General features: G+C 38.4%; 1 protein-coding gene across 1 annotated transcript in view; it reads left to right on the forward strand.

The window, feature by feature from the left end:
- Positions 1–21,787, forward strand: part of BZW2 (basic leucine zipper and W2 domains 2) — a 67,085-nt gene extending 45,298 nt beyond the window's left edge. The window contains exons 7-12 of the mRNA XM_056118519.1: positions 1,983–2,092; positions 8,393–8,563; positions 11,131–11,277; positions 12,921–13,059; positions 20,437–20,559; positions 21,318–21,787. Of these exons, the coding sequence (XP_055974494.1) occupies positions 1,983–2,092; positions 8,393–8,563; positions 11,131–11,277; positions 12,921–13,059; positions 20,437–20,559; positions 21,318–21,346 (719 nt within the window). The 3' untranslated portion in view covers positions 21,347–21,787. The remainder of the gene's footprint in view (positions 1–1,982; positions 2,093–8,392; positions 8,564–11,130; positions 11,278–12,920; positions 13,060–20,436; positions 20,560–21,317) is intronic.
- The last annotated feature ends 4,444 nt before the right edge of the window (positions 21,788–26,231 follow it).

Here is a 26,231-nt window from a genome sequence, read left to right on the forward strand (position 1 = left end):
TCTGTTCAACTGACTAGTTTCTCCTTATAGATTTGGTGAGACAGTGCTTCCTTGTGTAGGAATGGGGTGATTTTTGAGACATTTAATCTTTCTGCCCTCATGTAGAAAGCGTCAGTCCATAGGACTGTCTTCATTGAATGTAGCAAACAAAATGTCTCATTCCAAAGTATCCCAAAACTCTTTTTTTCCCCTTAGTTTTCCCAGCTTAGGGCTATTCAAAATCTGTCAAGTTCTTGTGTTTACATGTTGATTTTTAGTCACATTTTTTTAAAAAAGATATTCATTATATCAGTTTTAGAAGTCCAGATGGCTATATCAAGAATCTTGGCATATGAGAGGTTGATAGGCATGCATATACTTAGTTGGTTTATAGAATAAAACAAATGTAGTCGCTCAAAGGAGGATAATGATAATATTGAAGTTATAGTCTAACCCAAAGAAGGGTTTTCCACCCCCCCTCTTCAGGAAAAGAAATTAATGGGTAGAGCAGAGATATAGGACAGTGGGTAGGACACTTGCCTTGTACACAGCTAACATGGGTTCCATCCCTGGCACTGCATTTGGTCCCTTGAGAACCTTCAGGAATAGTGATCCCTGAGTGCAAAACCAGGAGGAAGACCTGAGCACTGCCAGGTGTGGTCCAAAAACCAAAAGGGAAAAAAAATTATTATGCTAACCTCTACTTTTAATTAATCATATCAGTTTATGTGGATATTATATTGAGTTTATGAACTCATCAGTATTTAAACCCTCTGTTAGGAAGTTGATTGCAAAATTCTCCAGGTTATAAACCGTCTTACAGTCATAGCCTTAATTTTTTTTCCACTTGATTCTTCTGATTTTTCTTTTTGTTGTTTTGGGTTTGGGGCCACTCCCAGAGGTGCTTCTGGCAATGTTCAGGGAAGTATATGGGGTGCTAAGGATTAAACCTGGTCAGCTATGTGCAAGACGGATGTCTTCCCCTTTCTCTCCTTTTTCAAATGAAGATAATCATGCAGAATTAGTATCTAGATGATAAATTGAGGGGCCAGGGCAGTAAGTAGTACAGTGGGTAGGACACCTGTCTTGCACACAGGCAACCTAGGTTCAATTCCCACCACCTCATATGGTCCCCTGAGCTCAGCTAGATGATACCAGATGTACTGAATACAAATCTTCTAGCCTTCACAAAATAGAAAATTTCTTAGGGGAAGAAAATGAAAGAGGCTATTCATACCATCAACTACAGTGAAGCTTTCAATTCAGAAAAGTCAGTTAAATATTTCAGTTCTACCTCAACTCTTATTTAAAAATAATGTTAATTTAGAAATTTGAAGTGTTCACAGAAGAGCTATCTGTTAATTTTCTGTTTATATTTGGAAAGTAATCCTAATGTAGATTGGATAGAGAATTGAGTGGTTTCCCAATTAAAAAAGTTATTTTCGTGATGTCTTTAAAATATCCAGTAAAGAATTCAACTTGAAATAGCAATTATAATTTTTTTTAGCTGAGCTCATGTGTGCTTTAAAATACTTTTAACAAGAATTAAAATTGTAAATGATGAATGTTCAGCTATAACTTTATATTTGTCATTAATAGTCTTGACTAGCATTATTTGGTAGCAAATTGGTTAACATTTCATTTTATGTCTATGAAGTAGTAGTAATACCTTTGGATCATTGTGCTAAGTATGAATTATTGGTAAACCCCAGCATGAAGTAGAGAAACACTAGAAAGTACTGTTTTTGACTGTGGTAAAATTAAATACTATTACAGTTATATCAGTTTGGAATTAGAATGTCTAAGTTTGGAAAAATTACTTTCTCATGAGATGCCCTCTTTTTAATAATAAAAAGGATTGAAGTTTATTAAGAGAGGTAGCCGTTTTTCTTTTCTTCCAAATCATTACTTATTCATTCAAAAAACTTAATAGGAAATATTACTTTGTGCATCCTTGCAAATGGTTTTGCCTATGAAAAGAATAAAACTTTCTTTTAATACAGGCATTGCAGCCTCATTTGCTGTCAAGCTTTTTAAAGCATGGATGGCAGAAAAAGATGCCAACTCGGTTACCTCTTCTTTGAGAAAAGCCAACCTTGACAAGAGACTGCTGGTAAGTACTCTCTAAACAAGAGGTGGGGCTTGCTAGTCGTCATCAGAAAATATATTCAGTAGAGAGGACTTTGTATAAATCCAGATTTCATGTTGATTTTATTTAACTCCCCCCACCGCACCCCTAGACAATGTTCTGGGGACCCAGTGACTACTCTTGGTGATATTCAGCCAACCAGGCTAATGGGCCAGTGCTCAAACTGAGGATGTGGCGCTAGAGACCACCAGGGCTACCCCAACTCTGAGCAAGGACTTCCATGGACTCACCTGTCAGTGCTTGGGAGGTCATGTAGTGCCATGGATCAAACCCCTTCTTGGGACTTAGGCACTGTACTGTCACTCAACCCTTTATGTTGACTCTTTGGGCTGGCGGCAGGAGGTAGGGAGGAGGGTTTGGACCACACCTGGCAATGCTCAGGCATTACTTCCAACTCTGCACTCAGGAATCACTCCTGGCAATGGTCAGGTGACCATATGGGATGCCGGAATTCTAATCCAGGCTGGGACCACATGCAAGGCAAATGTTCTACCCACGGTACTATCACTAGGCCCCTTGTGTTAATATTTTTGAAGGGCCTTATTACCATTACAGTCATAGACATTATTGCTCTAAAAGAGATTACGATTTGTCTCATTTGGTTGTCTTCCTTATACCCTCCGTATAAATCACAATGTAATAATGCTCTTACATAGTCAAAGGAGAAAAAGTAAAGGGAGGAAACTTGTGTACCACCTCCTAAACAATTCTGCCCAATCCTGTTACCCTGAGATTTATCTAGGTCTCTCACCTTCTCTTCACGTTCAGTTAATGTATATCCAATGTGCACCCCTAGCTTTGTTAAAAGCTAGGTGGTTCACCAGATTTGGGGGATTGATTAGTAAAGTATGTTGAGTAAAATTTTTCAAACAGATTGAGAGGGCTACCTTTTCTAATTGTTCCATACTTATTGATTCTCTTTCTTATACTTCTCTTTACTGGACTTCTCTATAAACGAGCTATTTTTCTAACAAGGAAAAAACTCTATCTTTGGATTAATGTCAGCAATTCCTACAATGGAATACAGCAGTTAAAATACCTGGACACGGGACTGGAGCCATAGCACAGCGGATAGGGCGTTTGCCTTGCATGCGGCTGAACTGGGTTCTATTCCCAGCATCCCTTATGGTTCCCCGAGCATTCCAGGAGTAATTCCTGAGTGCAGAGCAGGAGTAACCTCTGAGCATCTCTGGGTGTGACCCAAAAAGCAAAAAATAAAATAAAGTAAAAAAAAAATACCTGGATCTGTGTTGAATAGCAGCATGGTTCCATCATTTATTTTTGAATGACTGTAGATAGAAATTAGTTCCACTTTCATCTGCTACTGAAATTAATGAATTGATCAAATTTGGATGATAGAGAATATAGCCACTTTTGTATTTGAAGTTTGTTGTCATGGTATTAAAGTTGAATAAAATAAAGGCCCTTCAGTCACATCTTATTAGACATTTGAGATGTCTTAGGTAGAAACTGGGCTGCACTGATTTCAAAGGAATTTTAGTATCAACATTGTGTTAATCTCAGCAGCAGTTTAAGAAAGCAAATATATTAGCACATTTGAAGCTCCTAATTATCATGATTACTGATTATATTTTTATTTCTCCAATCAAATTTTTTCAAAGAAAAATAATTTGTCTTTGAAAGGCTCATCTGCTCCCTCCAGTTTTTCTATGCGAAATGCAGGCAACTGTGCAGCATAAAAAGATTTCCCGCAAGTGAAAAAAATCTGACCCTTACCTGCTTTTCTCTTCCAGTGTGCTCTGTGTACAAGCTTGTTGGTATGTGGGGTCATTCTAGACTGATTGTCTTCCTCCAGAAAACCTGAAAATAATTAACTCTAGTCCCTGAGCTTTCAAATCACTTTTCTTTAGAAGTATTTAGCTCTCTGTAAGAACAATATTTTATTGAGATGTATGAGGAAGATCTAAAGATTGTAGATTTTTTTTTATTAATTTCATCACCGTGAGATAGTTATAAGCTTTCATGTTTGGGTTACAATCACACAATGTTCAAACATCCATCCCTCCAGTGCACATTCCCCGCCAACAATATCCCCGGTATAACCCCCCTTTCCCACCCTCCCTTTGCTTCCATGGCAGATATGATTTCCCATAATCTCTCTCTACTTTTGGGCATTATGGTTTGCAATACAGACCCTGAGAGGTTATCATGTTTGGTCCTTTATCTACTTTCTGCACACGTCTCCTATCCCAACCGATTCCTCCATCCATCTTTTTCTTAGTGATCCCTTCTCTATTCCAGCTGCCTTCACCCCTTTGCTCATGAGGCAGGCTTCCAGCTATGGAGCAAGGATTATAGATTTTGATGAGGGAAAATAAGAAATCTATAGATGCTATTCCATTTCTGCCACTGACAATAACTTTTGTTCAACATATATTTACAATGTCTACTCTGTGCTGGGTGAGGACCTAAAAGTTTCAGCAGAGAAAAGGCTGGCAAGGTTCCTTGCCCTCAAAGAATCTGTTTTTTCATGAATGCAGGGTAGATTCCTGTGTAAAGAAGAAAAAAATCATAATGAATAGTTTGCTAAGGAGGACGGAAGTTCACAAGGGAATGTTTTTCTTGTCTCTGAGTCTTTGGATTAGCTATATCTTGCCAAAGTTCTCCTGACTGAAATCAACATGTCTTTTTGTTCTGGGACCCGGGTCAGTCAGGCTGAGAGAATTGCCTTCTATCTGGTCACATGGAACAAAGGAGAATGATGAATCCATCTAATGTATTAAAAACCCACATTTTGGAGCTGGAGTGATAGCACAGCGTGATGGGCATTTGCCTGGCATGCAGCTGACCTGGGTTCAATTCCCAACATCCCATATGGTTCCCTGAGCACTGCCAGGAGTAACCACTGTACACTGCCGGGTGTGACCCCCAAAAAGCAAAAAAAAAAAAAAAAAAAACCCAAAAAACAAAAAAACTCACGTTCTATTGGCCAAATGAAGTCACTGAGAAACATAACAGTGGGGAGAGAAATTTCAGTCCACTCACAATCAGCCACAAGAATCGGCTCCTCTTACTACTACTGTAACAGAAAAAAAGTGTGAAGGGGTCAGAGCAAAGACACAAAGCTTGCTGCAGGATGCTCAGTTATTTCTTTGAGCACGATTCCTTAAAAACAGTTGGTAGAATTTGACTAACACAATGAGATCTCAGAAAAGAAAAAAAAAATTTGGGGGGGGGCTTTTCGAGTCACACCCAGTGATACACAGAGGTTATTCCTGACTCTGTACTCAGGAATTACTCCTAGAGATGCTCAGGGACCATATGGGATGCTGGGAATTGAACCTGGGTCGGAGGCGTGCAAGGCAAATGCCCTGCCCGCTATACTACAGCTCCAGCCCCTCATAATTTTTTTTAATTTTACTTCTTTTTTTTTTATTTTAATGTAGGAGTATTGCTGCTTATTCAGCTATTGATTAGTATGATTAAGTTGGGCATGAACTCCAAAATGTTTACTTCCTTTTTAAAAACATAGTGAGCTGTTCCTAGATTTCTGTGTCTCCTTATACTTTGGGTATGAGACACTTAAGTGGCAGCTTCTACCAGAGATGCTGTAAGCAGCCTAAGAACAGGGCAGATCGGTGCTCTAGTGTTGTTACTGCTAGAAATTTCCAACTCAACAAAAAGATAAGGAGCTAGAGGGTAAATTTCATGGTCACAACGGGAATGTTGGTTTCATTGCCACGTACAGCCTCAGTGACTACACTAGTACGTTTTAGGGAAAAAATAGCCTACTATCAGAATTTAGGTATTTTTACCCACTCCTCTTAATAATACAGAACAAAGGAAAAATCATATAGCAACTTACAGAAGAGAAAACATCATTTCTCCAATCAGTCAAAGGGGAACAGTGATGAAGACAGTGGCCAGAAACTTCTAGACTTGGGAATACTGGAAGGAATCCAGCACACACATCTTTATTTTTATGGAGTCCACATTCTATTGCAGGAAAGCAAACAATAAACGAAATAGTTCAAAGATCTAGTATTAAAAATGGGAAAGTGCTGCAAAAAAGGAAATTAAATCAAAATGGCTAAAGAGAGGGGGTTCAGATTTCAGCAGGAGGGAAACCTTATAATTCAAAAACAGATAATGTTTATAGGAAAGAGCTCAGTAGTGCTCATACCATCTAACATCACCATTCTTCCTCCCGAGTAAGATGGAAAGCTTTGGGAAAGTTCTCTACAAAATAGTCTATAATGTGATTTTAAGTTTCCATAATATGATTATTTAGCATACTTTGGCAGTTGAATTGATTAGAGATAAATTCAGGAATAAGAGCAGAATCAGGGGCCCAAATCTAGGAATAAATTGAGTATACAGTTCTGTTTGTGAAATACAAGTCTGTTTTTCTAACAAATGCAAAGCATATACCAAGGGTTGCAAGAAGACTTTGGGTATAATTATCAATAAGTCATGAGTATTGTTTGATGCTATGAAATTAATCTTTGAAATTAACCAAATCAACCATTGGTGCTCTAAATATAACTTTATTCCAACCTTTGCAGTTATCCTTTTCTTAAGTGTTGAATATCTGTGGAGTGAATATTGACATTTGGATCACATAGTTCAGTCTTCAGATATTTTGGAGTGCATAATTGAAGTCCGGGTACTTAACTTTCTTAAGTTAATAAGTCTATAGGAATTTCTACTTTGCCTAATTATTAGAAAAGTTCACTCTACATCTTGATTTATAGATAAAAATTAATTAGGGAGCTGGAGAGATAGTACAGCAGGAAGGGCATTTGTCTTGCATGCAGCCCACTTGAGTTTGATCTCCAGAATCCCATATGGTCCTTTGAGCACCACCAGGAATAATCCCTGAGCACAAGACCAGGAGTAACTCCTGAGCATTTCGAGGTGTGCCACAAAACAAAAGTAATTAACTTGTCCCTTTTCCCCAAATTTGGAAAACCTCTTGAATGATAGCACTAATGTAAGAAAATTTTAATCTGGGGCCCAGGAGATGACTCAGAAGATTGGAACACATGCTGTGCATGCAGGCACCAGCCTTGGGTTCAAGCCCTGGCATCGCATGGCCCACAGCAACCTCTGGGAATGGCCTCTAAGCACTGTGCCCCCAAGCACTACTTACTGGGTATAATCCCTTCCGGGAAAAATTATTTTTTTTTTGTCCAGTGTGAAATGTTTGCTTTAGCATGAATGTTTGATAGCTACTCTCACCAACTCTGTTCTGACAATTTGAATTCCATGACTCAACATGGGTGATAATAGACTATTAAGAATTGAGTCAAGACCAAGGAGCCAGATGGCTCTCCCCCGTTGTGCACGTATGGCTGTGTCTCTTACAGATCCTTCCCCTCAGATTCTAATGAGAATCACATAAGCATTGCTCTATATGCAGACATAACCAACATAAAAGTTTGAATCTAATTTTTAGGGTATAGCAGTCTGGAAAACTGTGAGGACTTTGAAAATTGCCTTAATATCTTAGTTGAGTGTTGAAGTCTCACAGGACTAGAGCGTGACTAAGTGATACTGAATTTCTGCCAAGCTGTATAAGGTAAAATGAAAATGCAGTAAAAATATGAAAGCAGCTATGTTGTACTCCTCTCTTTAAAAGTTTCTAACAGAATTATGCAATGATTCTCAAGCGTTGGTAGAGTAGGTTTTGGTTTTAGGCCTTGCCATAATCGTAAGAGTCACTGTCGTTAAATGATAAATATTTCCTTAGATCCCAAACTAGTAATAAGAATAAATGCAGCATTTTCTCATAACCTGAACAGAGGTTCTTGAGAGAATAGTAATCAGTCTTGTTTTCCCACTATCATCTGAGACTATTTCTGCACTTTGAAAGATGCCTTTTGTCTGTTAACTCATAGTTACGGACAAGTGTGACTAATTTCGGTTTTTCTTGTGTCTTTAAAATCATGTCAATACCATTCAGCGTTATTTTATTTGCATTTAATTTCTAAAATTTAGATCTACATTTACATGTTCTTTACTTGATTAAAAGGAAGAGTAAATGAGCAAAGCTCATTTATTTAAGCTCCTTAGTGTCTTTTCTCTTGGTAATGTTGTAATTTTGAAAGTATTTAGCAGCTGCTCAGTAAATATGCCTAAAATATATTCATTTGAGGAGCAGCTCTTGTTCTCTCAAATATGAGATGTTCTTAGTGATATTTTCATAGGAAAAATTTGTTCTTTGCTTGCTAAAGTTTGAATAGCTTGTTCTATAACAGTCTCTCCTCTCCCTCTCTCTCTCTCTCCTTCTGTCTCTCTCAGGAACTCTTTCCAGTGAACAGACAGAGTGTGGATCACTTTGCTAAATACTTCACCGATGCAGGTCTGAAAGAACTCTCCGACTTCCTGCGAGTGCAGCAGTCCCTGGGCACCAGGAAGGAACTGCAGAAGGAGCTCCAGGAGCGCCTTTCTCAGGAATGCCCCATCAAGGAGGTTAGAGGCCCTGGCAGGCATCCGTGTGAAGCCAGGAATGGAAGGAAGAATATGAACATGCATCATGTGCTTTGCCGCCTATTAGGAAATCTCCCTTTGCTTCATGTGGTGGCGTGCTGGGGAGAGAGTTCAAGTGGTAAAGCAACAGATTACTGGTACCACCTGGCCCCTGAGCACTGCCGGGTGTGGTCCCTGTTAATATATGTATATACATATTTATGTATGCATAATTATTATGTATGTTTTTATATGTAGGGGGAGAAAGAGAGAGATGTATTGCTATGTGTACCAATTACTTAATTAGTTCCATTTCAGGGTCAGACAACAGAGCAGCAGGTAGAGTGTTTAACTTACATGCGGCAGAACCTAGTTCCATCCCCAGCACCACATGTCAGAATCATCTCAAGTACCTCCAGAAGTGATTCTTGAGTACAGAGGCAGGAGTAAACTGGATATGGTCCAAAAACCAAAAGAGGGGGAAAAAATTAAATTAGTTCCACTTCAAGGTATTGATTCAGAGTCTTCTTGAGTGTTGCAGAAATCAACAATTACTTCCACGGTGACTTTTTTTTTAAGCCAAGTAGCTGTGATACTTAAAATAATTTTATCTGATTACGAATGTACCATCTATTTTCAGTGCATGAAGATTTTTTTCATTTTATGTTTGTGACATAATTAAGCATTTGTTTCATGGTTTTAAATCAGTACTGGATAAGCTATGTGTGAGACACAGCTGGCCTTGGTTTGTATTTTTTAATCTGAAAGACTAAAGGTGTATAATTTGGAATTCATTATCTTGAAGAAAGACCAGTAAAACCAGTGTCTTTCTGTGATCCACTCTGTATAAGTATGTGCCCCTATCATGAAATGACTGTTTTTCCATAGCTATGTGTAATCTTTACTTACAAACCACAGTTTGAAACTATGATACATTTTTTTTTTTTAATTTTGCTTGGAGAAAACTTTCTCTTCAAATTTGAATTAGAACTTCCTCGTGGTCACCCCCAGTTACGACTCCTTTTCTTGTCACCTACTCTCATGTTCCTGGCCCTCTCTGCCTTGCATGCTTTGAGCTCTGGGAGACAGACTTTAAGACTAGAGAATTCCAGAGTAATGCCATTTAGCAGAACACGGCATTGGGGTAATAAATATTGCCAAGTCTCATGACATTGAGGTCAACAATAGATTCAGAAACGTCTTTTCCACACAAGAACCTGGGCGTGATATCTGTGAGAAATAAGCGAACCCAAGCATCATGCTTCCAGGTGCAGAGATGTTGTATTTTTTATATCTCTTCCAACTTGTGGAGTGTAAATTATCTGTTCTTTCTGTTTTTAAAGACTATTTAGCTTTTATATCTGTGCAGCCCAGATAAAGTCCCCAGGAAAGAAGATAATATTGCTTCACTAAAATGGAAAGAATGAAAAATGTTATACTGTCCATATAGTAGTAAACTTAAGATATGTGATGGTTTTTAGTTATCTTCTATTTGTGATTCTACTTTTAAAAAGAAAAAAAACTGGGGCTGGAGTGATAGCACAGCGGGTAGGGCACTTGCCTTGCACGCAGCTAACCTGGGTTCAATTCCCAGTATCCCATATGGTCCCCCAAGCACTGCCAGGAGTAATTCCTGAGTGCAGAGCCAGGAGTAACCCCTGGGCATCACTGGGTGTGACCCAAAAAAAAAACAAAAAAAAAAAAAAGAAAGAAAGAAAGGAAAAAACTTCCCCAAGCGCATTGAGATTAAAAAGCTAGGCAGACATATATTTACTACTGTCAAGTTTAAACATAATTCTAAAACTCAACAACAAAAGGCAACCCCATTAAAATAGGAAGAAGAGTTCAACAGGCACCTTGGAGAACTTGAAACTGGGAAAAGTATCACTGGGGTTGGCCCCTAAGTGATTCTGAGCATGACTTGGGGGCACTTTAACACCACCCCCCAAAAAAAAAACTTTTTAAAAGTCCTTTACTTGTCAAGAAGTATAAAAATGAAGATATGAAGAAAAATTCTTACTTCTATTGCCTTCTGCAAACCCCAAAAGACTGACTCAAGGGTAATCCTGGCTCTGTTGGACTCATAGGGTTCCTACATGTAAAAAGCTTATCTCCTGAGAACTATAGTTCTTCTCTCTCTCTCTCTCTCTCTCTCTCTCTCTCTCTCTCTCTCTCTCTCTCTCTTTAAGCAGTTTGTGGCTGACTTAGCCTATGAATTTTTAAAGGATGATTCTGTTTTGAAAACTAATCATTGTGCTTTCCCTCCATTTTGTAATCTGAGATTCTACCCCAAAGAGGAAGAAACAAAGTAGAGTACATTACTTTAAAATTTTTTGGAGAAGGTATCTGCACACTCAGCAGTACTCAGGGGACCCTATGGTGCCGGGCAGAAAACCCCAGCCTCCTGCGTACAAAATGTGTGCTCTAGCCCTAGCCCACTGTGCTCTCTCTCTCTCCAGTGCAAAGCAGAGGATATTTTTATCTGCTCTGACATTTTACTGACCAAACAGACTGAGAAGGGAACCCTCATATTCCTGTTACTCTCTGAACCTGGTTTTTGTGAAATTTAGGTAGTGCTGTATGTGAAAGAAGAAATGAAGAGGAATGAGCTTCCAGAAACAGCAGTGATTGGGCTTCTGTGGACCTGCATAATGAATGCTGTTGAATGGAACAAGAAGGAAGAACTTGTTGCAGAGCAGGCGCTGAAGCACCTGAAGGTACAGTGTCAAACTCAGAAAGGGTCTCAGGGCCGGCTCAGTAGGACAGCTAGCAGAGTGCTTGCCTTGCAAGTCGTGACCCAGGTTTAATTCCTGACCCCCTCCCCCCGCCCCCATAGTTTTCTCCCGAGCCTCCCAGGAGTGATCCCCGGTGTCAAGCCAGGAATAAGCTCTGAGCACTGCTGGGTACGGCCCAAGAACCAAAAGAAAAGAGAAAGAAAGCATCTTAGCTGCACATGACATTCTGACAGATGGTTTCCACCTACACTTCCCCAAGACTCAGGCAAATACATTTCCCAATGTTTTTTTCTTTCTCGGATTGTCAGTGCCTTAAATGTTTCAGCTACAAGAGCCAAATATTTAAGGCAAATTCTTATTGATAACATCACCAAAAAATTCCCAGAATAATCTTACTTTAAGGATTAAAGGATAAAGAGAAATGTGATAATTTACCTTTCCTAAATGACAAAAAACTGAAGGTTTTTTAAATTAAAGTAGAACACATTAAGTTTATATGCATATCATTTAAATAATCTACAGATGGACTTTAAAATTTGTAAAGTATCTGAGTAGAGGAAGAAATAAGTGATTGAATAAATAGTATACAAGAATATATAGGTTTTGCTTATACAACTATATTAAGACAACAGGATCAAAGAGATAGTACAACAAATAAGACACATGCCTTACATGTGACCAACCCAGGTTTGATCTGAGCACAGAGCCAGGAGTAAGCCCTGAGCACAGCCAGTTGTGATACAGACACCAAAAACAGGAGGGGGGAATATATATGTATTGGGACTAGAGAGATAGTACAGTAGGCAAGGTGCTTGCCAGGCATACAGTTGACCCAGATGCAATCCCCGGCATCCCATATCGTCCCCCACACAGAGACAGGAGTAATTCCTGAGCACCTCCCAGTGTGGCCCCAAAACAAAACTAAAAAAGTCTAAAACTTTATTCAAACAAGTGGAAGACTTAGCGAATGTCTTTTGAATTTATATTTGAATGACAAGTCAAAGATTCAACTATAAGAAAGGTAGAAAATAAGTTAAAGATGTCTCTGAGCGAGTCATAGAGCAGAACAGCAAGTAGTCTGCAGATTAGGTCTAGGAGAGGGTAATTACTGCCTTTCAAGAAAATCATAACTATATTCCTGGGACTACAAACCAAGAATATTTGGAATGAAGGGAACAGTATGCACCATATCATCAAGATGAGGGGGATCTGGGGAATGAGCCTGCCAGGGTTCTTCCAAGACCTCACAGCAGTTAGCTTTATGTAGTCTGAACTTTATATCTGGTTTCCTTTAGTGGGAGAAATTTGATAAGAAATTGGGCAAAGAAATTTAGTGATTGGACACAAAATCTAGGACACTTTCCTTGCTTGTGTCTGACCTGGTTTGGTTCCCCATACCATTTATAGTCCTCCAAGCACGGCCAGGAATGATCGCTCAGCACAGGACCAGAAGTAAGCCCAGAGCACCACCAGTTATGCTCACCTCCCACCCGCCCCCTCATAAAACTGTTATAAAGGGATAATCATAAAGTGAATGCTTCTGACAGATTACTGTTCGGGTCCCGGGGTTTTGGGCCCTGTACCACCTGCCAAATTAACAGTTTTTCTTCCCAATTCTGTTCTAGCAATATGCTCCCCTGCTGGCTGTCTTCAGCTCCCAAGGTCAGTCGGAGCTGATCCTCCTCCAGAAAGTTCAAGAATACTGTTATGACAACATCCATTTCATGAAAGCCTTTCAGAAGATCGTGGTTCTCTTCTATAAAGGTACTCATCCATATTGTTCCACAGCTTCTTTTCTGTATTTTGTTGATGTTGAAGCTCTGAGCGACAAGCCAGGGAGGAGGCAGAGGTTCATGGCGTTCATGCTAATCTTGGCAAGTTTTAATGAAGCACCATATTATGGAGAGAGAGTGCACGCACCCTGAGCCATTTCCATTATTGGAAGTTGCTAAAAGACTCGTGATGAATTGGTTATTATATTCTTGGTGGGAAGTAAGTGAAAAGAATGTAATTATATAAAGTAATTAGGTCTGTTTTTTGAATTGTGAGAATTAGCTTTAATAACAGTGATTACTAGGTTGCTTTATATAGTACATACAGACATTTTCAGGTGCTGTAGAACTGACTTAAAATTACTAAAAGTTACTTTCTTTACATTTTAGTTAGTTGGCCCATTCAGTGTTTCATTTTTCACATTTACTGTCTATTCATCCATTAGGTTGCCATGACAACAACTGGCATGGCCTTGAATGAATGCATGCTGTTATGCTTTTTACTGATCTCAATTTCTATATTTTCAGGCATAAAATGTAGTCCTTGACTATTCTTTGGGTTTATATGCTTTATAAAGAAGAAAAAGAAGAACTTAATATGATATGCTTTGAACAATAGAAATTATAAAGTACGGTTTATATTTTATAATAATAGAAAATATTTTAAAAATTAAAATAACTCTTAAATTGCCTGATATCAGAAAATTAAAATACAAGGTAATACTAGCAAAATATTTCCTTTTCCTTTAGTGTTTTGTTTTGTTCTGGGGCTACAGCCAGCACTGTTCAGGGCTTACTCCTGACTCTGCACTCAGGGTTCCCTCCTGGCAGGCTTGGGGACCATATGGGATGCCTGATTTGAACCCAGGTCAGCCTCATGGAAGGCAAGCACCCTACCTGCTGTACTCTTCAACCCCCAGATGTGTTCTCAAAACTGTTTATATTGAATGATAATTAAATATTATTAATTACATCCAGTTTTAAATATTTAATAGCATTTCACAAACATTTCAGACTTTACTGGGGGCTGGAGCAATAGCAAAGTGGGTAGGGCGTTTGCCTGTCACGCGGCCGACCCGGGTTCAATTCCCAGCATACCATATGGTACCTTGAGCACCACCAGGATTAATTCCTGAGTACAGAGCCAGGAGTAACCCCTGTGCATTGCCAGGTGTGACCCAAAAAGAAAAAAAAATTCAAACTTTACATCCAGAGATCTTATCCTTTTTACACTTATTTGGGGGAGTGTTTTGTTTTTTGTTTTAACGCCCCTCAGAGCACTGAGGTATTGAGCACAATTTTTCTATTAGTGGGGAATCAAATGATTGCCAAATCTCACATAAAATGTAGTAGTTAGTCTGTTTCTCTGGCCAGATTTGAATTTAAACCCTCGTTGGAAGTGGTTGTGAGCTAGTGTTGTAAAATGAGGCCTCACTTGGCTGGGGAAGCAGCTCAGTGGTAGAGTACGCAACTCCTAAACATGAGGACCTGGATTCAATCCATGGAACTGAAAAGTGAAAACAAACTTGGGTCTACGAAAAGATACCTATTATTGCCTTCAGGGCCAACTGCAGAAAACTCCTATGGTTCCTAGCAACCAAGAAAGAATATCAGGATCCACCCAGTGGCCATTCTATACTCAACACAGCTCCACTTATACAAGTGGAGAACCTGGTAGAAAGGTTTTACAAAGTGGTTGGTTGACATTTTCTGCTTCAAAAAGAAAACTGTTTATAAAAATGGTAGCTTAAGCTAAGCATACCTTCCTTTCTTCTAAATTAATTGCTAATTCAAACTGCATTTCTTGTCGATATTTTTTTCAAATTGAGACCTAGTTCTTTGAGCCATATCTGCATGAGACTCCACTTCATTTTTATATTCTACAAAATAATAATAAAATCCCTTTTTAAAAAAAAAACTTTTTGGCCATACGAGGCAGTGTTCAGGGCTTATTCCAGCTGCCTTGATCAGGGATCACTCCTAGTGAGGCTCAGGAGGACCATATGTGGTGCCAAGGATTGAACACATGTTGGCCACATATAAGAAAAATGCCCTACCCTCTGTACTATGACTCTGCCCCCATAAAATAATTTTTTAATGAGTAATGGCTGCCAGGTAGCATATAAAGTATTAAAATCCTTCACATGTCTTAAAATAATAAAGAACATTTCCCACTATTATGTAGCAGCTTATATTTCTTACCGGTAGCAAAACAGGCTGCTTTGAGTTTCTTATTCTTCAGCCCTAAATATTAAAGAGCATTGACCTGAAGATATAAAATAACCTAAAAGTAGTTCCCATTGAGTTTAAAAAACACACGAGGTATTAACTCTTCACTAGGGAATGAACTGGGTTATCAGCATTTTTCTTTCCTTAAGTGCAATCATTTATTTTTATAAATAATTATAAATTAGTAAGGCAAGTCTGAGCAGGCCTGTGGGATATTGAGATGTTAAAACTAAATGTGATTTTCTAGGTGACTTTATAATTTTCCACAGAATTATACACGTAGTCTGTTTTTCTGAATGAGGTTCCTCCTGAGAATTTAGAATCCCTATGGAATTATTGTTTTGTATCACTCTCAGGAAAATTACTGTTTACCTCCTTAATCTTTTTAAAATAGCTTTATCTTTGACTTTGTTATTCAACAAATACCTGTGCATTGAGAGCTTGTTTTTCAAAAGGATTTAAATGCTCTTATTTCGTACTATATATGACTGACTAAAAAGATTTGGCGAGCCATGTGTGTAAAAGCACTCCTGTACAAGTTCTGGCTTGCCTATGAATCACCTGGAGAGCTTATTAACACATAGAACCCTGGGGATTCCTATACAGAAGGTCTGGCTTAGGCCTGGAATTTGCCCTATAAGCATTTTTCAGGCAATGCCATGATTGTTGGCTAGGATCAGTGGCCTAAGGGTAGTGATCATATTCCTTGAACCACTGCAATATATTTCAGATTGTGTACGTCATTAATTCCATGCATACATACACATTTAATGTTCACTGTGTCTTTATTCTTTTATCTAGCCGTGGATTCCTGTTAAGAATTCATTTAAGAAGCTTCTTTCTTTTTCTTTTTTTTTTTTTTGGAAGGGGTTGGGGATTGGTGGTGTTTGGGCTGTTTCTGGAATGGAATTACGGTCATTTGGGCTTATCCCTTGCAAGTCTTAAGGGACTGTGTGTGGTGCTGGGGATTTCAATTTCTAGTCGGCTGAGAGAAAAGCAAGTCCCTACCACTCTGCCCATTTTTCAATTGAGAGCAGGTTTTTAAACATGTAATAAGAAGATGAATAATGTTTTCCATCATTTAAAGAAAAAACTGGTGATGGGTCACCTACTGAAGATATGCTGTCTTATTATATCTATTTATTTATTTTTGTATTTTGGAGACAGGAAAAAGAGCAAATCTTGCATTAATTTTCTTTTATATGCCACAAATGAATATGATCGTTAAGTCTTGCACATATTTTCAAATATCCCATTAATTCTTTAAATAATTTCTCTACTTTCCTGAAAAGTAATGTCAGTGTTCTCTGCATGAGGGTTGGACAATATAAAAATACTCAGTAACCATTTGTATCTGTAATATCTGTTTTTTACAATGATTCTTCAGGTTAAATTATCTAAAGAGGGGCTGGAGTGATAGCACAGCAGGTAGGGCTTTTGCCTTGCACACAGCCGACCCCAGTTCGATTCCCAGCATCGCATGTGGTCCCCCAGGACCACCAGAAGTAATTCCTGAGTGCATGAGCCAGGAGTAACCCCTGTGCATCACTGGGTGTGACCCAGAAAGAAAAAAAAAATTATTTAAAGAGCCAATGATAGATAAATAACTTTTACATGAAAACCAGTGTTTTGTACAAGAATTACTTTTTCTCATCAAATGAATGAATGGGAGCATTTTAAATGTATTGACTACATACATAATGAATGATAGGTACTGGAAATGAAGAAAATAGTCTCTGATTTCCTGGATTTCAGACGAAAATCAAGAAAAGAGAGAGGGGGTATTAGTATATAAGAAATATACACACACACCCTGACTCTACCAGTCAAGAGGAAGTCTAAGTGTATTACTGAAACCTAATCATGAACATCTTTGGAACTGCATATCTCATGGTGATTCAGTAAAAAATATTAGAGAGAGAGAGAGAGAGAGTGACAAAAAAGCAGTAGGATATCAACAGAAGGGCATCGGAGTCAGAGTTGAAGTAATTTTAAGGGGCAAGAGCCTTGCAAGGGACACAGGTATTCTACCAGCAATGCAAGGAAAATGGCTGGTTGCTTGCCAGGAGGAAGAAAAATATATTTTAGGGAGAGAAATAATTGCTTTATGGTGAAGAAAATCTAGGTACAACTGAAGAATTTCTTGTTATATTTCTCTTCTTTAACTGATACTGTGTATTTCTCATAGGCATTTCCCAGAGATGCCAGTAGTCACCTTATTATCACTTAATTTCATTAATTCCTCTTACCATTTTCCTCTTTTTTTCCTGTGGGAAAAAAATTTGGCCCCCGCCCCTCCTCCCCCAACATACATGCATACACACATACACACAGCCAGCACCTCACATTTGCAAGGCAAGTGCTCTACTACTAAGCCACATTCCTGGCTCTCTCCTACGTTTTCATTCTTGAAGCAGTTCCTTTTTACAATTAACTTTTCACTAAGCAAAAGTTGAGTTTTTTCTTAACTATGATGTTCTTGCTTAATTGAAGTTGCCATTTGTATGGTTTCTCCCCTTTTTTCATTTATTTCTTGCCTCTATAAATTTGGTCTTGTAAAGGTTGTTTATTACTAAATTAGACTCTTCTAAGAACTTACCCTTGCATTTTGGTGTTATTGTGTCCTATCTATATGTTTCATTTGCCCTTTTTTTCCTAGTGGGCAGTTCACCTATTTCACAAACTTAGCCACTGAAAAACATTTTAGTGGTTGCAAGACCTCTTATTGCCTCTGTGGGGCAATAAAACACAGAAATAGCTCTCAGTTTGCAGAAAGATAGCCTCAGACAAACATTATTACTGAACTGCAGCCTACATCATCATTCCAACTTGTACAATACTATGTGTACATTTCCTTCAGAAAAATAGAATTTCTCTTGTCCTGCTTGTCATATTTGAACTTTTTGTTTCAGAACAGTAATAATAATGATTCTTTAGTACCTGTATAATTTATTAGCCAAAAAATATACAAATGGTAGTCAACATGAGCACAGTTGTCTTACTGATAGGGGAGTTTAGAAATTACTAACAGCACTCATAAGTATCTTTTTTTTTCTTTCTCTCTTTTTTTTTAATTGAATCACCATGAGATACAGTTATAAAGCTTTCATGTTTGTGTTTCAACATACAACATACAATGATCCAACACCCACCCCTCCGCCAGTGCACATTTTCCACCACCAATGTCCCCAGTATCCCCTTCCCCTGCCTCTGTGGCAGACAATTTCCTCATTACTTTCTCTGTTTTGGGGCATTATGGTTTGCAGTATATATACTGAGAGGCTATCACGTTTGGTCCTTTATCTACTTTCAGCACACATCTCCCCTCCCGAACGATCCCTCCATCGTTGACTTAGTGATCCCTTCTCTATTCCGGTTTCCTTTTCCCCCCAGCTCATGAGGCAGGCTTCCAACTATGGAGCAATATTCCTGGCCCTTGTCCTTAGGTGTCAGTCTCATATTATATTATTTTATATTCCACAAATGAGTGCAGCCATTCTGTGTCTGCCCCTCTCTTTCTGACTCATTTCACTTAGCATGATACTCTCCATGACCATCAACTTATAAGCAAATTTCATGACTTCATCTTTCCTAATGGCTGCATAGTATTCCATTGTGTAGATGTACCAAAATTTCTTTAACCATTTGTCTTTTCTTGGGCACTTGGGTTGCTTCCAGATTTTGGCTATTGTGAACAGTGCTGCAGTGAACATACTGGTGCAGTTATCATTTCTACTGTTATTTTTTGCTCTCCCAGGATATATTCTCAGAAGTGGTTTAGGGGGTTCATACAAAGCTCAATTTCTAATTTTTTGAGGAATACCCATATTGTTTTCCAAAAAGGCTGGACCAGTTGGCATTCCCACCACCAATGAAAGAGTCCCTTTCACCCCACATTCACCCCAGCACTGGTTGTTCTTCTGTCTGATGTGTGCCAGTCTCTGGTGTGAGATGATATCTCATTGTTATTTTGATTTGCATCTCCTTGATGATTAGCAATGTAGAGCTTTTCTTTTTAACGTACCTTTTGGCCGTTTATATTTCTTTTTTGAGTAAGCTTCTGTTCATTTCTTCTCCCTATTTTTTGGTGGGGTTGGAGGGTTTTTTTCTTGTACAATTCTTGTAGAGTTTATTGTACAGATTGTACAGTTCTTATACAGTTTTTCTTAAACAATTCTAGTGTCTACTCACAAGTATCTTTAAAGATATCTTAAGGATAAATTTATACTAAAAGGAACTTTAAGACCTATATTTGATCTATTGATGGTTCTTGAAAGGTTTTTGCAAATCAGTCTTGGAAATGAACTAATCACTTCCTCATGCTACCATCCACCTGCTCCATACGTCTTTGAGAGCTGGGTTTCTAGTTCCATATTCTTAACTTGGAGTTGCATGTGGTATGACGGGCTGTGGCTCTGGTCCACAGGGCTCTAGTCCCCTCTGGCACTAGATATGGTCCCATGAACACCACCAGGGGTCACTCCTTACCAAGAACAACTGAGCAACATCAGGAGGGCTCAAAATAAACAAAATTCCTGATTATAACTTTTGTGTCTAAGTTCATAAAATATTCTTAAAATGAATAAACATAGACTTTCTTCTTCCTTTGCAAATTGTAGTACATTTAATGATAGATGAAACACTTAGAAATCAACATTTTTTTAAAAAAATACATTATTTTAGTCAGAGTACTGATCTCAAGAGGTTTGTCCTTATGAAGAATCATTAATATATTATTGTATTCTATCTATATTTTTTATTTGCCCTTTTTTTCCTAGGAAAGTAAATCTCCTTAAAAGAACAGTCATTTTAGGTTGCAGCTTATTCAAGATGTGTTTAAAATTAACAGGCCAGAGTGTTCTGAAAGATTGGAGTTGTTGATTCATTTGCAAAAATTATAAAATAGCCCATTTCCCTACCAGCAAAGTAGACCATAAGAGATTGCCGTGTTCCTATAGTGATTTACAGGCTTGCTTTATTTCATTCCTGATGAGATGTATGTCATGTTAAAATGTTTATTAAGCTAACTGCTAAAATATGGCAGTGTTCAGGTACGATGAAATGATTGTTTTTAAACTTTAGAAGATAACACTTATTTGAAATATATAGTAATTACAAAAATATTTATTTGAAATTGCAGCTGATGTACTGAGTGAAGAAGCGATACTGAAATGGTACAAAGAAGCACATGTTGCCAAAGGCAAAAGTGTTTTTCTTGACCAGATGAAGAAGTTCGTTGAGTGGTTACAAAATGCAGAAGAAGGTATGATTCCACTTAAGTATCTTGATACTATTTAATAAACAACTTTTTCATTATAGTTCAAGATAACATCTACCTCTTTCACAGATTTTTCCTAACTTCCTGAAAAAAAGTTCTTGAGGTGGCTTTTGTATGAAACACTTGGCTACATCTTGCTTTCTTAGTCTTCCTTTCTGAAATCAAGGCAGTAAAAATTTCTAGATGATGGAAAAACAAAAATTCTCAAGTTATCTACCCTGATGGAGGACAAAAGAGGAAGAAATAATCAGCAGATGTTAAGGGCAAAAATATTTTGACATAATTACACATTTTAACATTATGTAGATTTAAAAAAAAAACTTTACTAAGGGTCTAGTATTTAATATGGGACCACAGAATCTAAGAAAATAATGGATGAGAGTGAATCCGACTAAACATGAAAAAGTTTAGACAATCCAGAAAATATGCTTTGTATTCTGTGGTAATGCAAAAACTTATGAGTTTTTTCCCAAAAAATAGTGTTTTGTTTAAAAGCAAAAAAGAGCCAAATTTGTTCTGCCATCAGATTCTGACATAAGACTATTTCATCTGGTAAATAGTAAACAAACCATGTCCTAGGGGTAGGTGAGGGTAGGGTGTGGATTAAAAACTCAAGGTCTCCTTGCTTAAATCTTTGTTAATGTTAACATCCATGTGTGAGCTGCTGAAGGTTCAAACCAGCTTCAGCACATTTCAGGCATCTTAAAAAAATTAAAACAAACTGATTTTTCTTTCTTTCATAGAATCAGAATCGGAAGGTGAGGAAAATTAGATGGCTGAAGCAAGAAGCACAATACCTAGCTCACCACACAACTCTATGGTTGGGAATGCTGAACCATTTGAGAAGAAAAACTTGGCTTCTGTTTTCACAAAAGAAATAAAGAATAGGATAGGCTTCCCTGGTGCAGAGGGGAAGGGGATTTTTGTTTTGTTTTGTTTTTCAATGGAGCCCTGAGGCATCAGCTATTATACTTGGGACTCTACCTCTTGTTCACTATATGCTAACTTAAAGCCATTCAACCAGGAGTCTTAGGGATCTGAAATTCTATACTCAGCAGACTCCTCTTTTTTAGCTGTATTTTTCAGGTACTGTGTGGTAAATGCCCCACTGGTGTCTATTACAGGGCCACTTTGGTAGTTGTGTATCTGCTCGTGTATGTGATTTGACAAACCAGTTTTTTAAAATAAATGACTTTTTAAAAATCTGGGCTCATATTCTCAGAGCTTTGACTTCTTTTCTGAACCCGACGCAGAGAACACGTGGATGCGATACCTGTTTCAGACAACCAGAATTTTAAATAACTGCCTTTATTCTCATTCAGTAAAAAAACATCTATTTCTTTGGTTTCTAACTAATAACTTTTATCTTTGGGATGAAATAGAAATCAGTTCAAAGTTATCCTCATCCGAGCACAGATTGGCTTCCAGGGAAAAAGGAAGATCAGAAGGTTTGCTGGGCAGAGGGTAGGACCATCAAGGACTGTCTTGTGGATGCTATATGCAGTATAGTACACAAACACAATAGTTTGGGGATAAAATCTTCACCTAATGCTATTAAAACACTATAAGAAAGTATACATAGTACAGTGAGTTATGCACTTGCCTTGGAAGTGGTCAATCTGCATTTATTCTTGGCACCCTATCTGGTCCCCAAGCACCCCAGGAGTGATCCTTGAGTGTAGAGCCAGGAGTAAGCCCTGAGCACTACCAGGTGTGACCAAATGAAATGCCTTTGTAAAACTGGCATGGGGAAAGCCTGACATAAAAGGCATCCCTCCCAAATCTTTATAAATATGAGAAAAATAATTAGTGATATATTTTTGAAACACTACGCATAAAACAACGATGCAAAAAAAATCAGTTCATATGGATATTTAAAACAAATTACACACTTTACTGTTAATCTGAGATATAAAAATCTATTCGTTGAGTGGGGCTGGAGTGATAACACAGCGGGTAGGGTGTTTGTTTGCCTTGCATGCGGCTGACCCGGGTTCAATGCTAGCATCATATATGGTCCCCTGAGCACCGCCAGGAGTAATTCGTGAGTGCAGAGCCAGGAGTAACCCCTGTGCATCGCCAGGTGTGACCCCCCCAAAAAAAATAAAAATCTATTCATTGAGGTATGAAAATTACTAAAACCAACCATGTAAGTCAAGGCTGAAGGAAAAGGGAAGGACAATTTTCTCTTTACTCTTTACATAATGAATTCTTCAGCAGTGGCATATAATATCTTTATAACAAAAGATCGAGGCATGTATATTTTAGAAAATATAAAGAAAAAATTTTTTGGAAGGGGTTGCCACATCTGGCAGTACTCAGGGAACCATATGGATGCTGGGTTGGCCGTGTGCAAAGCAAGCACCTTCTCTATTGCACTCTCTCTGTGGTCCAAGAAACTTTTGTAAGGAATTTAACATTATATAATATTCTACCAGACATAAGCACTTGTAAATTTTTTATATTTGAAAAAGTACGCTTAGTTTTTTTTTAGATGGAGGTACACACTTACTGTGCTCAGCTTGCTCCTGGATTTGTAATCAGGGATCGCTTCTGCCAGGACTTGGGGACTTTGTTGTGCCAAGAATTGAACCCAGGTCAGCTGCATGAAAGGCAAGTGCCTTATCTGCTGAACTCTCCTGAAAAAAAAATTTTTTTAATTTAAGCTAAAAAAATAAGATAAAATTAAGCCCTCTTTATCAGTTTAATGCTCTGCTCTTAAATAGTATTCTTATTGACATTTTACCATATCAATAACTATATAATAATGATTTCAAAATCTATACAATTATTCTTGGTATGGTGATGTCAAGTCTCACAATGAAGACATTACTGGTGCCCCCCAAGCAAATTGATGAACACTGGGAGGACAGTGTTACAGTGCTATGGTGTTGTCAAATTTGCTTACTATTCTTCAATGTAACACATTTTGCCTTGGGTTTGAGAGATGGCTCAGCAGCTGAGTGCATGCATTTACGCAGGGACCAAGTTCAGTTCCCAGCACTGCATGATTCCCCAGAGTCCACTGGGAGAGATCACTGAGTCATGAATAGCCCCAATCACAGCCTGGTGTAGTCACAGATTCCCCCAAATAAAGAAAACCTTTTGCCTTAAAAATAATCATTTAGGCCATAGATACTGGCGCACATCCAAAAGAACAAGAACAACCAGTGCTGGTGCTAATATGGGGAAAAAAGAGATTCTCATTTATTGCTGTTAGAAATGCCGACTGGTCCAGTCTTTTTGGAAAACATTATGGATATTCCTCACTAAAACTAGAAAATCGACTTAGATTTGACCCAGCAATACCACTTCTGGGATTATATGTGGGGCCCCAAAAACACATTGCACTCCTATGTTCATTGCAGCACTATTCACAATAACCAGAATCTGGAAACAGCCTGAGTGCCCGAGAACAGACAACTGGATAAAGAAATTGTTTTACATCTACACAATGGAATACTACACAGCTCTTAGGAAAAATGAGGTCATGAAATTTGCTTATAAATGGATGGACATGGAGAGTATCATGCTGAGTGAAATGAGTCAGAAGGAGAAGGACAGATATAGAATGACTGCATTCATTTGTGGTATATATTGAAAAAAAATAGTATGAGACTAATATTCAAGACCAAGAAAAAAAGGGTCCAGAAGGACTGGTCAAGTGTGTTGGGGGGGGAGGTATGTGGGGGGTGGGGGGAGTCGGTGTGTACTACATAAGATAGAGAAGGGACCAGTATGACAGTAATAGTAGGAAATGATCATGCCTGACAGGAACTGAATGTTAAAAGTAAGTAAAGGGATATACATGATAACCTTTTAGTGTCTATATTGTGAACCACAATGCCCAAAAGGAGAGAGGGAGGTTGAGAAAGAGAAGGGAAGGAGCTGGGGAGAAGTGGGAGGGAAACTAGGGACGTTGGTGCTTGGAAATGTACACTGGTGGAGGAATACAGGTGTTTAAACACTGTATGACTGAAACCCAATCATGAATGGTTTTGTAATGGTCTATCTCATGGTGATTCAATTAAAAAATATTTTTTAATAATAATCCTTTAGGTCCTTGAAAGATAGCCCCATAGTTCGATTATTTGCATGCCAGAGATGGGGGGTTCGATCCCTGTCACTGTATGGCTCCCCAAGCACGTATGGGTGTTACGCCAAACCAACAAAATAACCTTTTAGGGAACAGAGAAATAATTCAAAGTTCTGGTGCACATACCTGACATGTGGAGACCCCTAGTTCAATTTCTTCATCCTCCAAGTGCCTCTTGACATGTAATCCTGGTAACTCCCCAAGCATTCAAGGGTGATGCTGGTCTCCCAAGTCTTGACCCATCAGTCTCACACAGCTGGACTCAGTATCACTGGGAGTGGCCCCAGAGTCCCTTAAGAACTGCTTAGGAAGCTCTCCACCACCCTCCAGAGGAAAAGAGCAATATGACCACTTAGAAATTCTTACCTAAATCTTTGCTCATCTGTGAATATTTAGAAAATAGAAATTTGTGTCACAAAGATTTTGTATTTTTTAGACTTTCATTTTTTTCATTCGCATTTGTACCTTTAAATGCATTTCACATCTATTATGGGTACAGTTAAGGACAGCTCTTCAACAATATTAATCTCTAAATATGTGAAAGGTGAGACTCCCGGAATTCGGCCGATTCAGCTTGTAAAATTATAGGTGTGGGAGCTAGTAAAATATTTTACAATCAAGCCAAGAAAACCAGGAGTGTGGGAAAAATGCCATCTTGCTCTGCTGTTGGGTTGTCTGATGTGCACCATTTTGCTGTCCCCAGCTTGGCTGATCTAGCGTCTGTAACCTCACCTCCCAGCTAATGCAAGCCTTTGGACTTTGAAAGATGGTAGAGTTGTCTTCAAGGGCAGGTGATCATCTCCTCTCCTGGTCTTTTAAATGGAAGTAAAGTGTCTCTTCCTCTTGTAAGTGGAAGTGAAGTGTCTCTTCCCTGCAAAACACCTTTTCTGAGCTAGGCTAGGTTTTACATAATTATAATCTATAATTGTGTAGGGGATAGAAAGGTGTAAGAAATCAAATGAAGACAATAATTAGGCTTGTCTTAGAAGCCACCTTAATCCTGCTTCTAAGCTACTCATTGAGCTCTGAGTAATTCTTTCACCTGTGTTTGAAATGAAGACAGAATTTTCTGTTGTGGTCAGTCGATCCTACAGTATCCTCCTTGAGCAGGAACACATGAAACATTATTGTTTAATAAACCAAATGTTGCACAATTTTGACATGTCATAGCTGACCAAATTATAACTTTTTTTAGAAAGTTTTAGAATGCATCTATTAAGCAAGTTCTCTCTACCACCCCAGGAAAATAATCTCTGCCTCCCCAAAAGGAACATTCCCATTTTATATGTATAGGATATACTGAAATCAAATCATAAATTGCTGTGATTTAAAGTGTACTTTCAGGGCTGGAGGGATAGCACAGTGGGTAGGGCGTTTGCCTTGCACGCAGCTAACATGGCTGACACAGGTTCGATTCCCAGCACCCCATATGGTCCCCTGAGCACCGCCAGGAGCAATTCCTGAGTGCATGAGCCAGGAGTAACCCCTGAGCATTGCTGGGTGTGATGCAATAAATAAATAAATAAAGTGTACTTTCTCCTGCTGTTTAAGCAGAGGGGAG

The sequence above is a fragment of the Sorex fumeus genome, unplaced genomic scaffold, assembly GCF_029834395.1.
Source record: "Sorex fumeus unplaced genomic scaffold, SorFum_2.1 ptg000037l, whole genome shotgun sequence".
In the NCBI taxonomy this organism is placed as follows: domain Eukaryota; kingdom Metazoa; phylum Chordata; class Mammalia; order Eulipotyphla; family Soricidae; genus Sorex; species Sorex fumeus.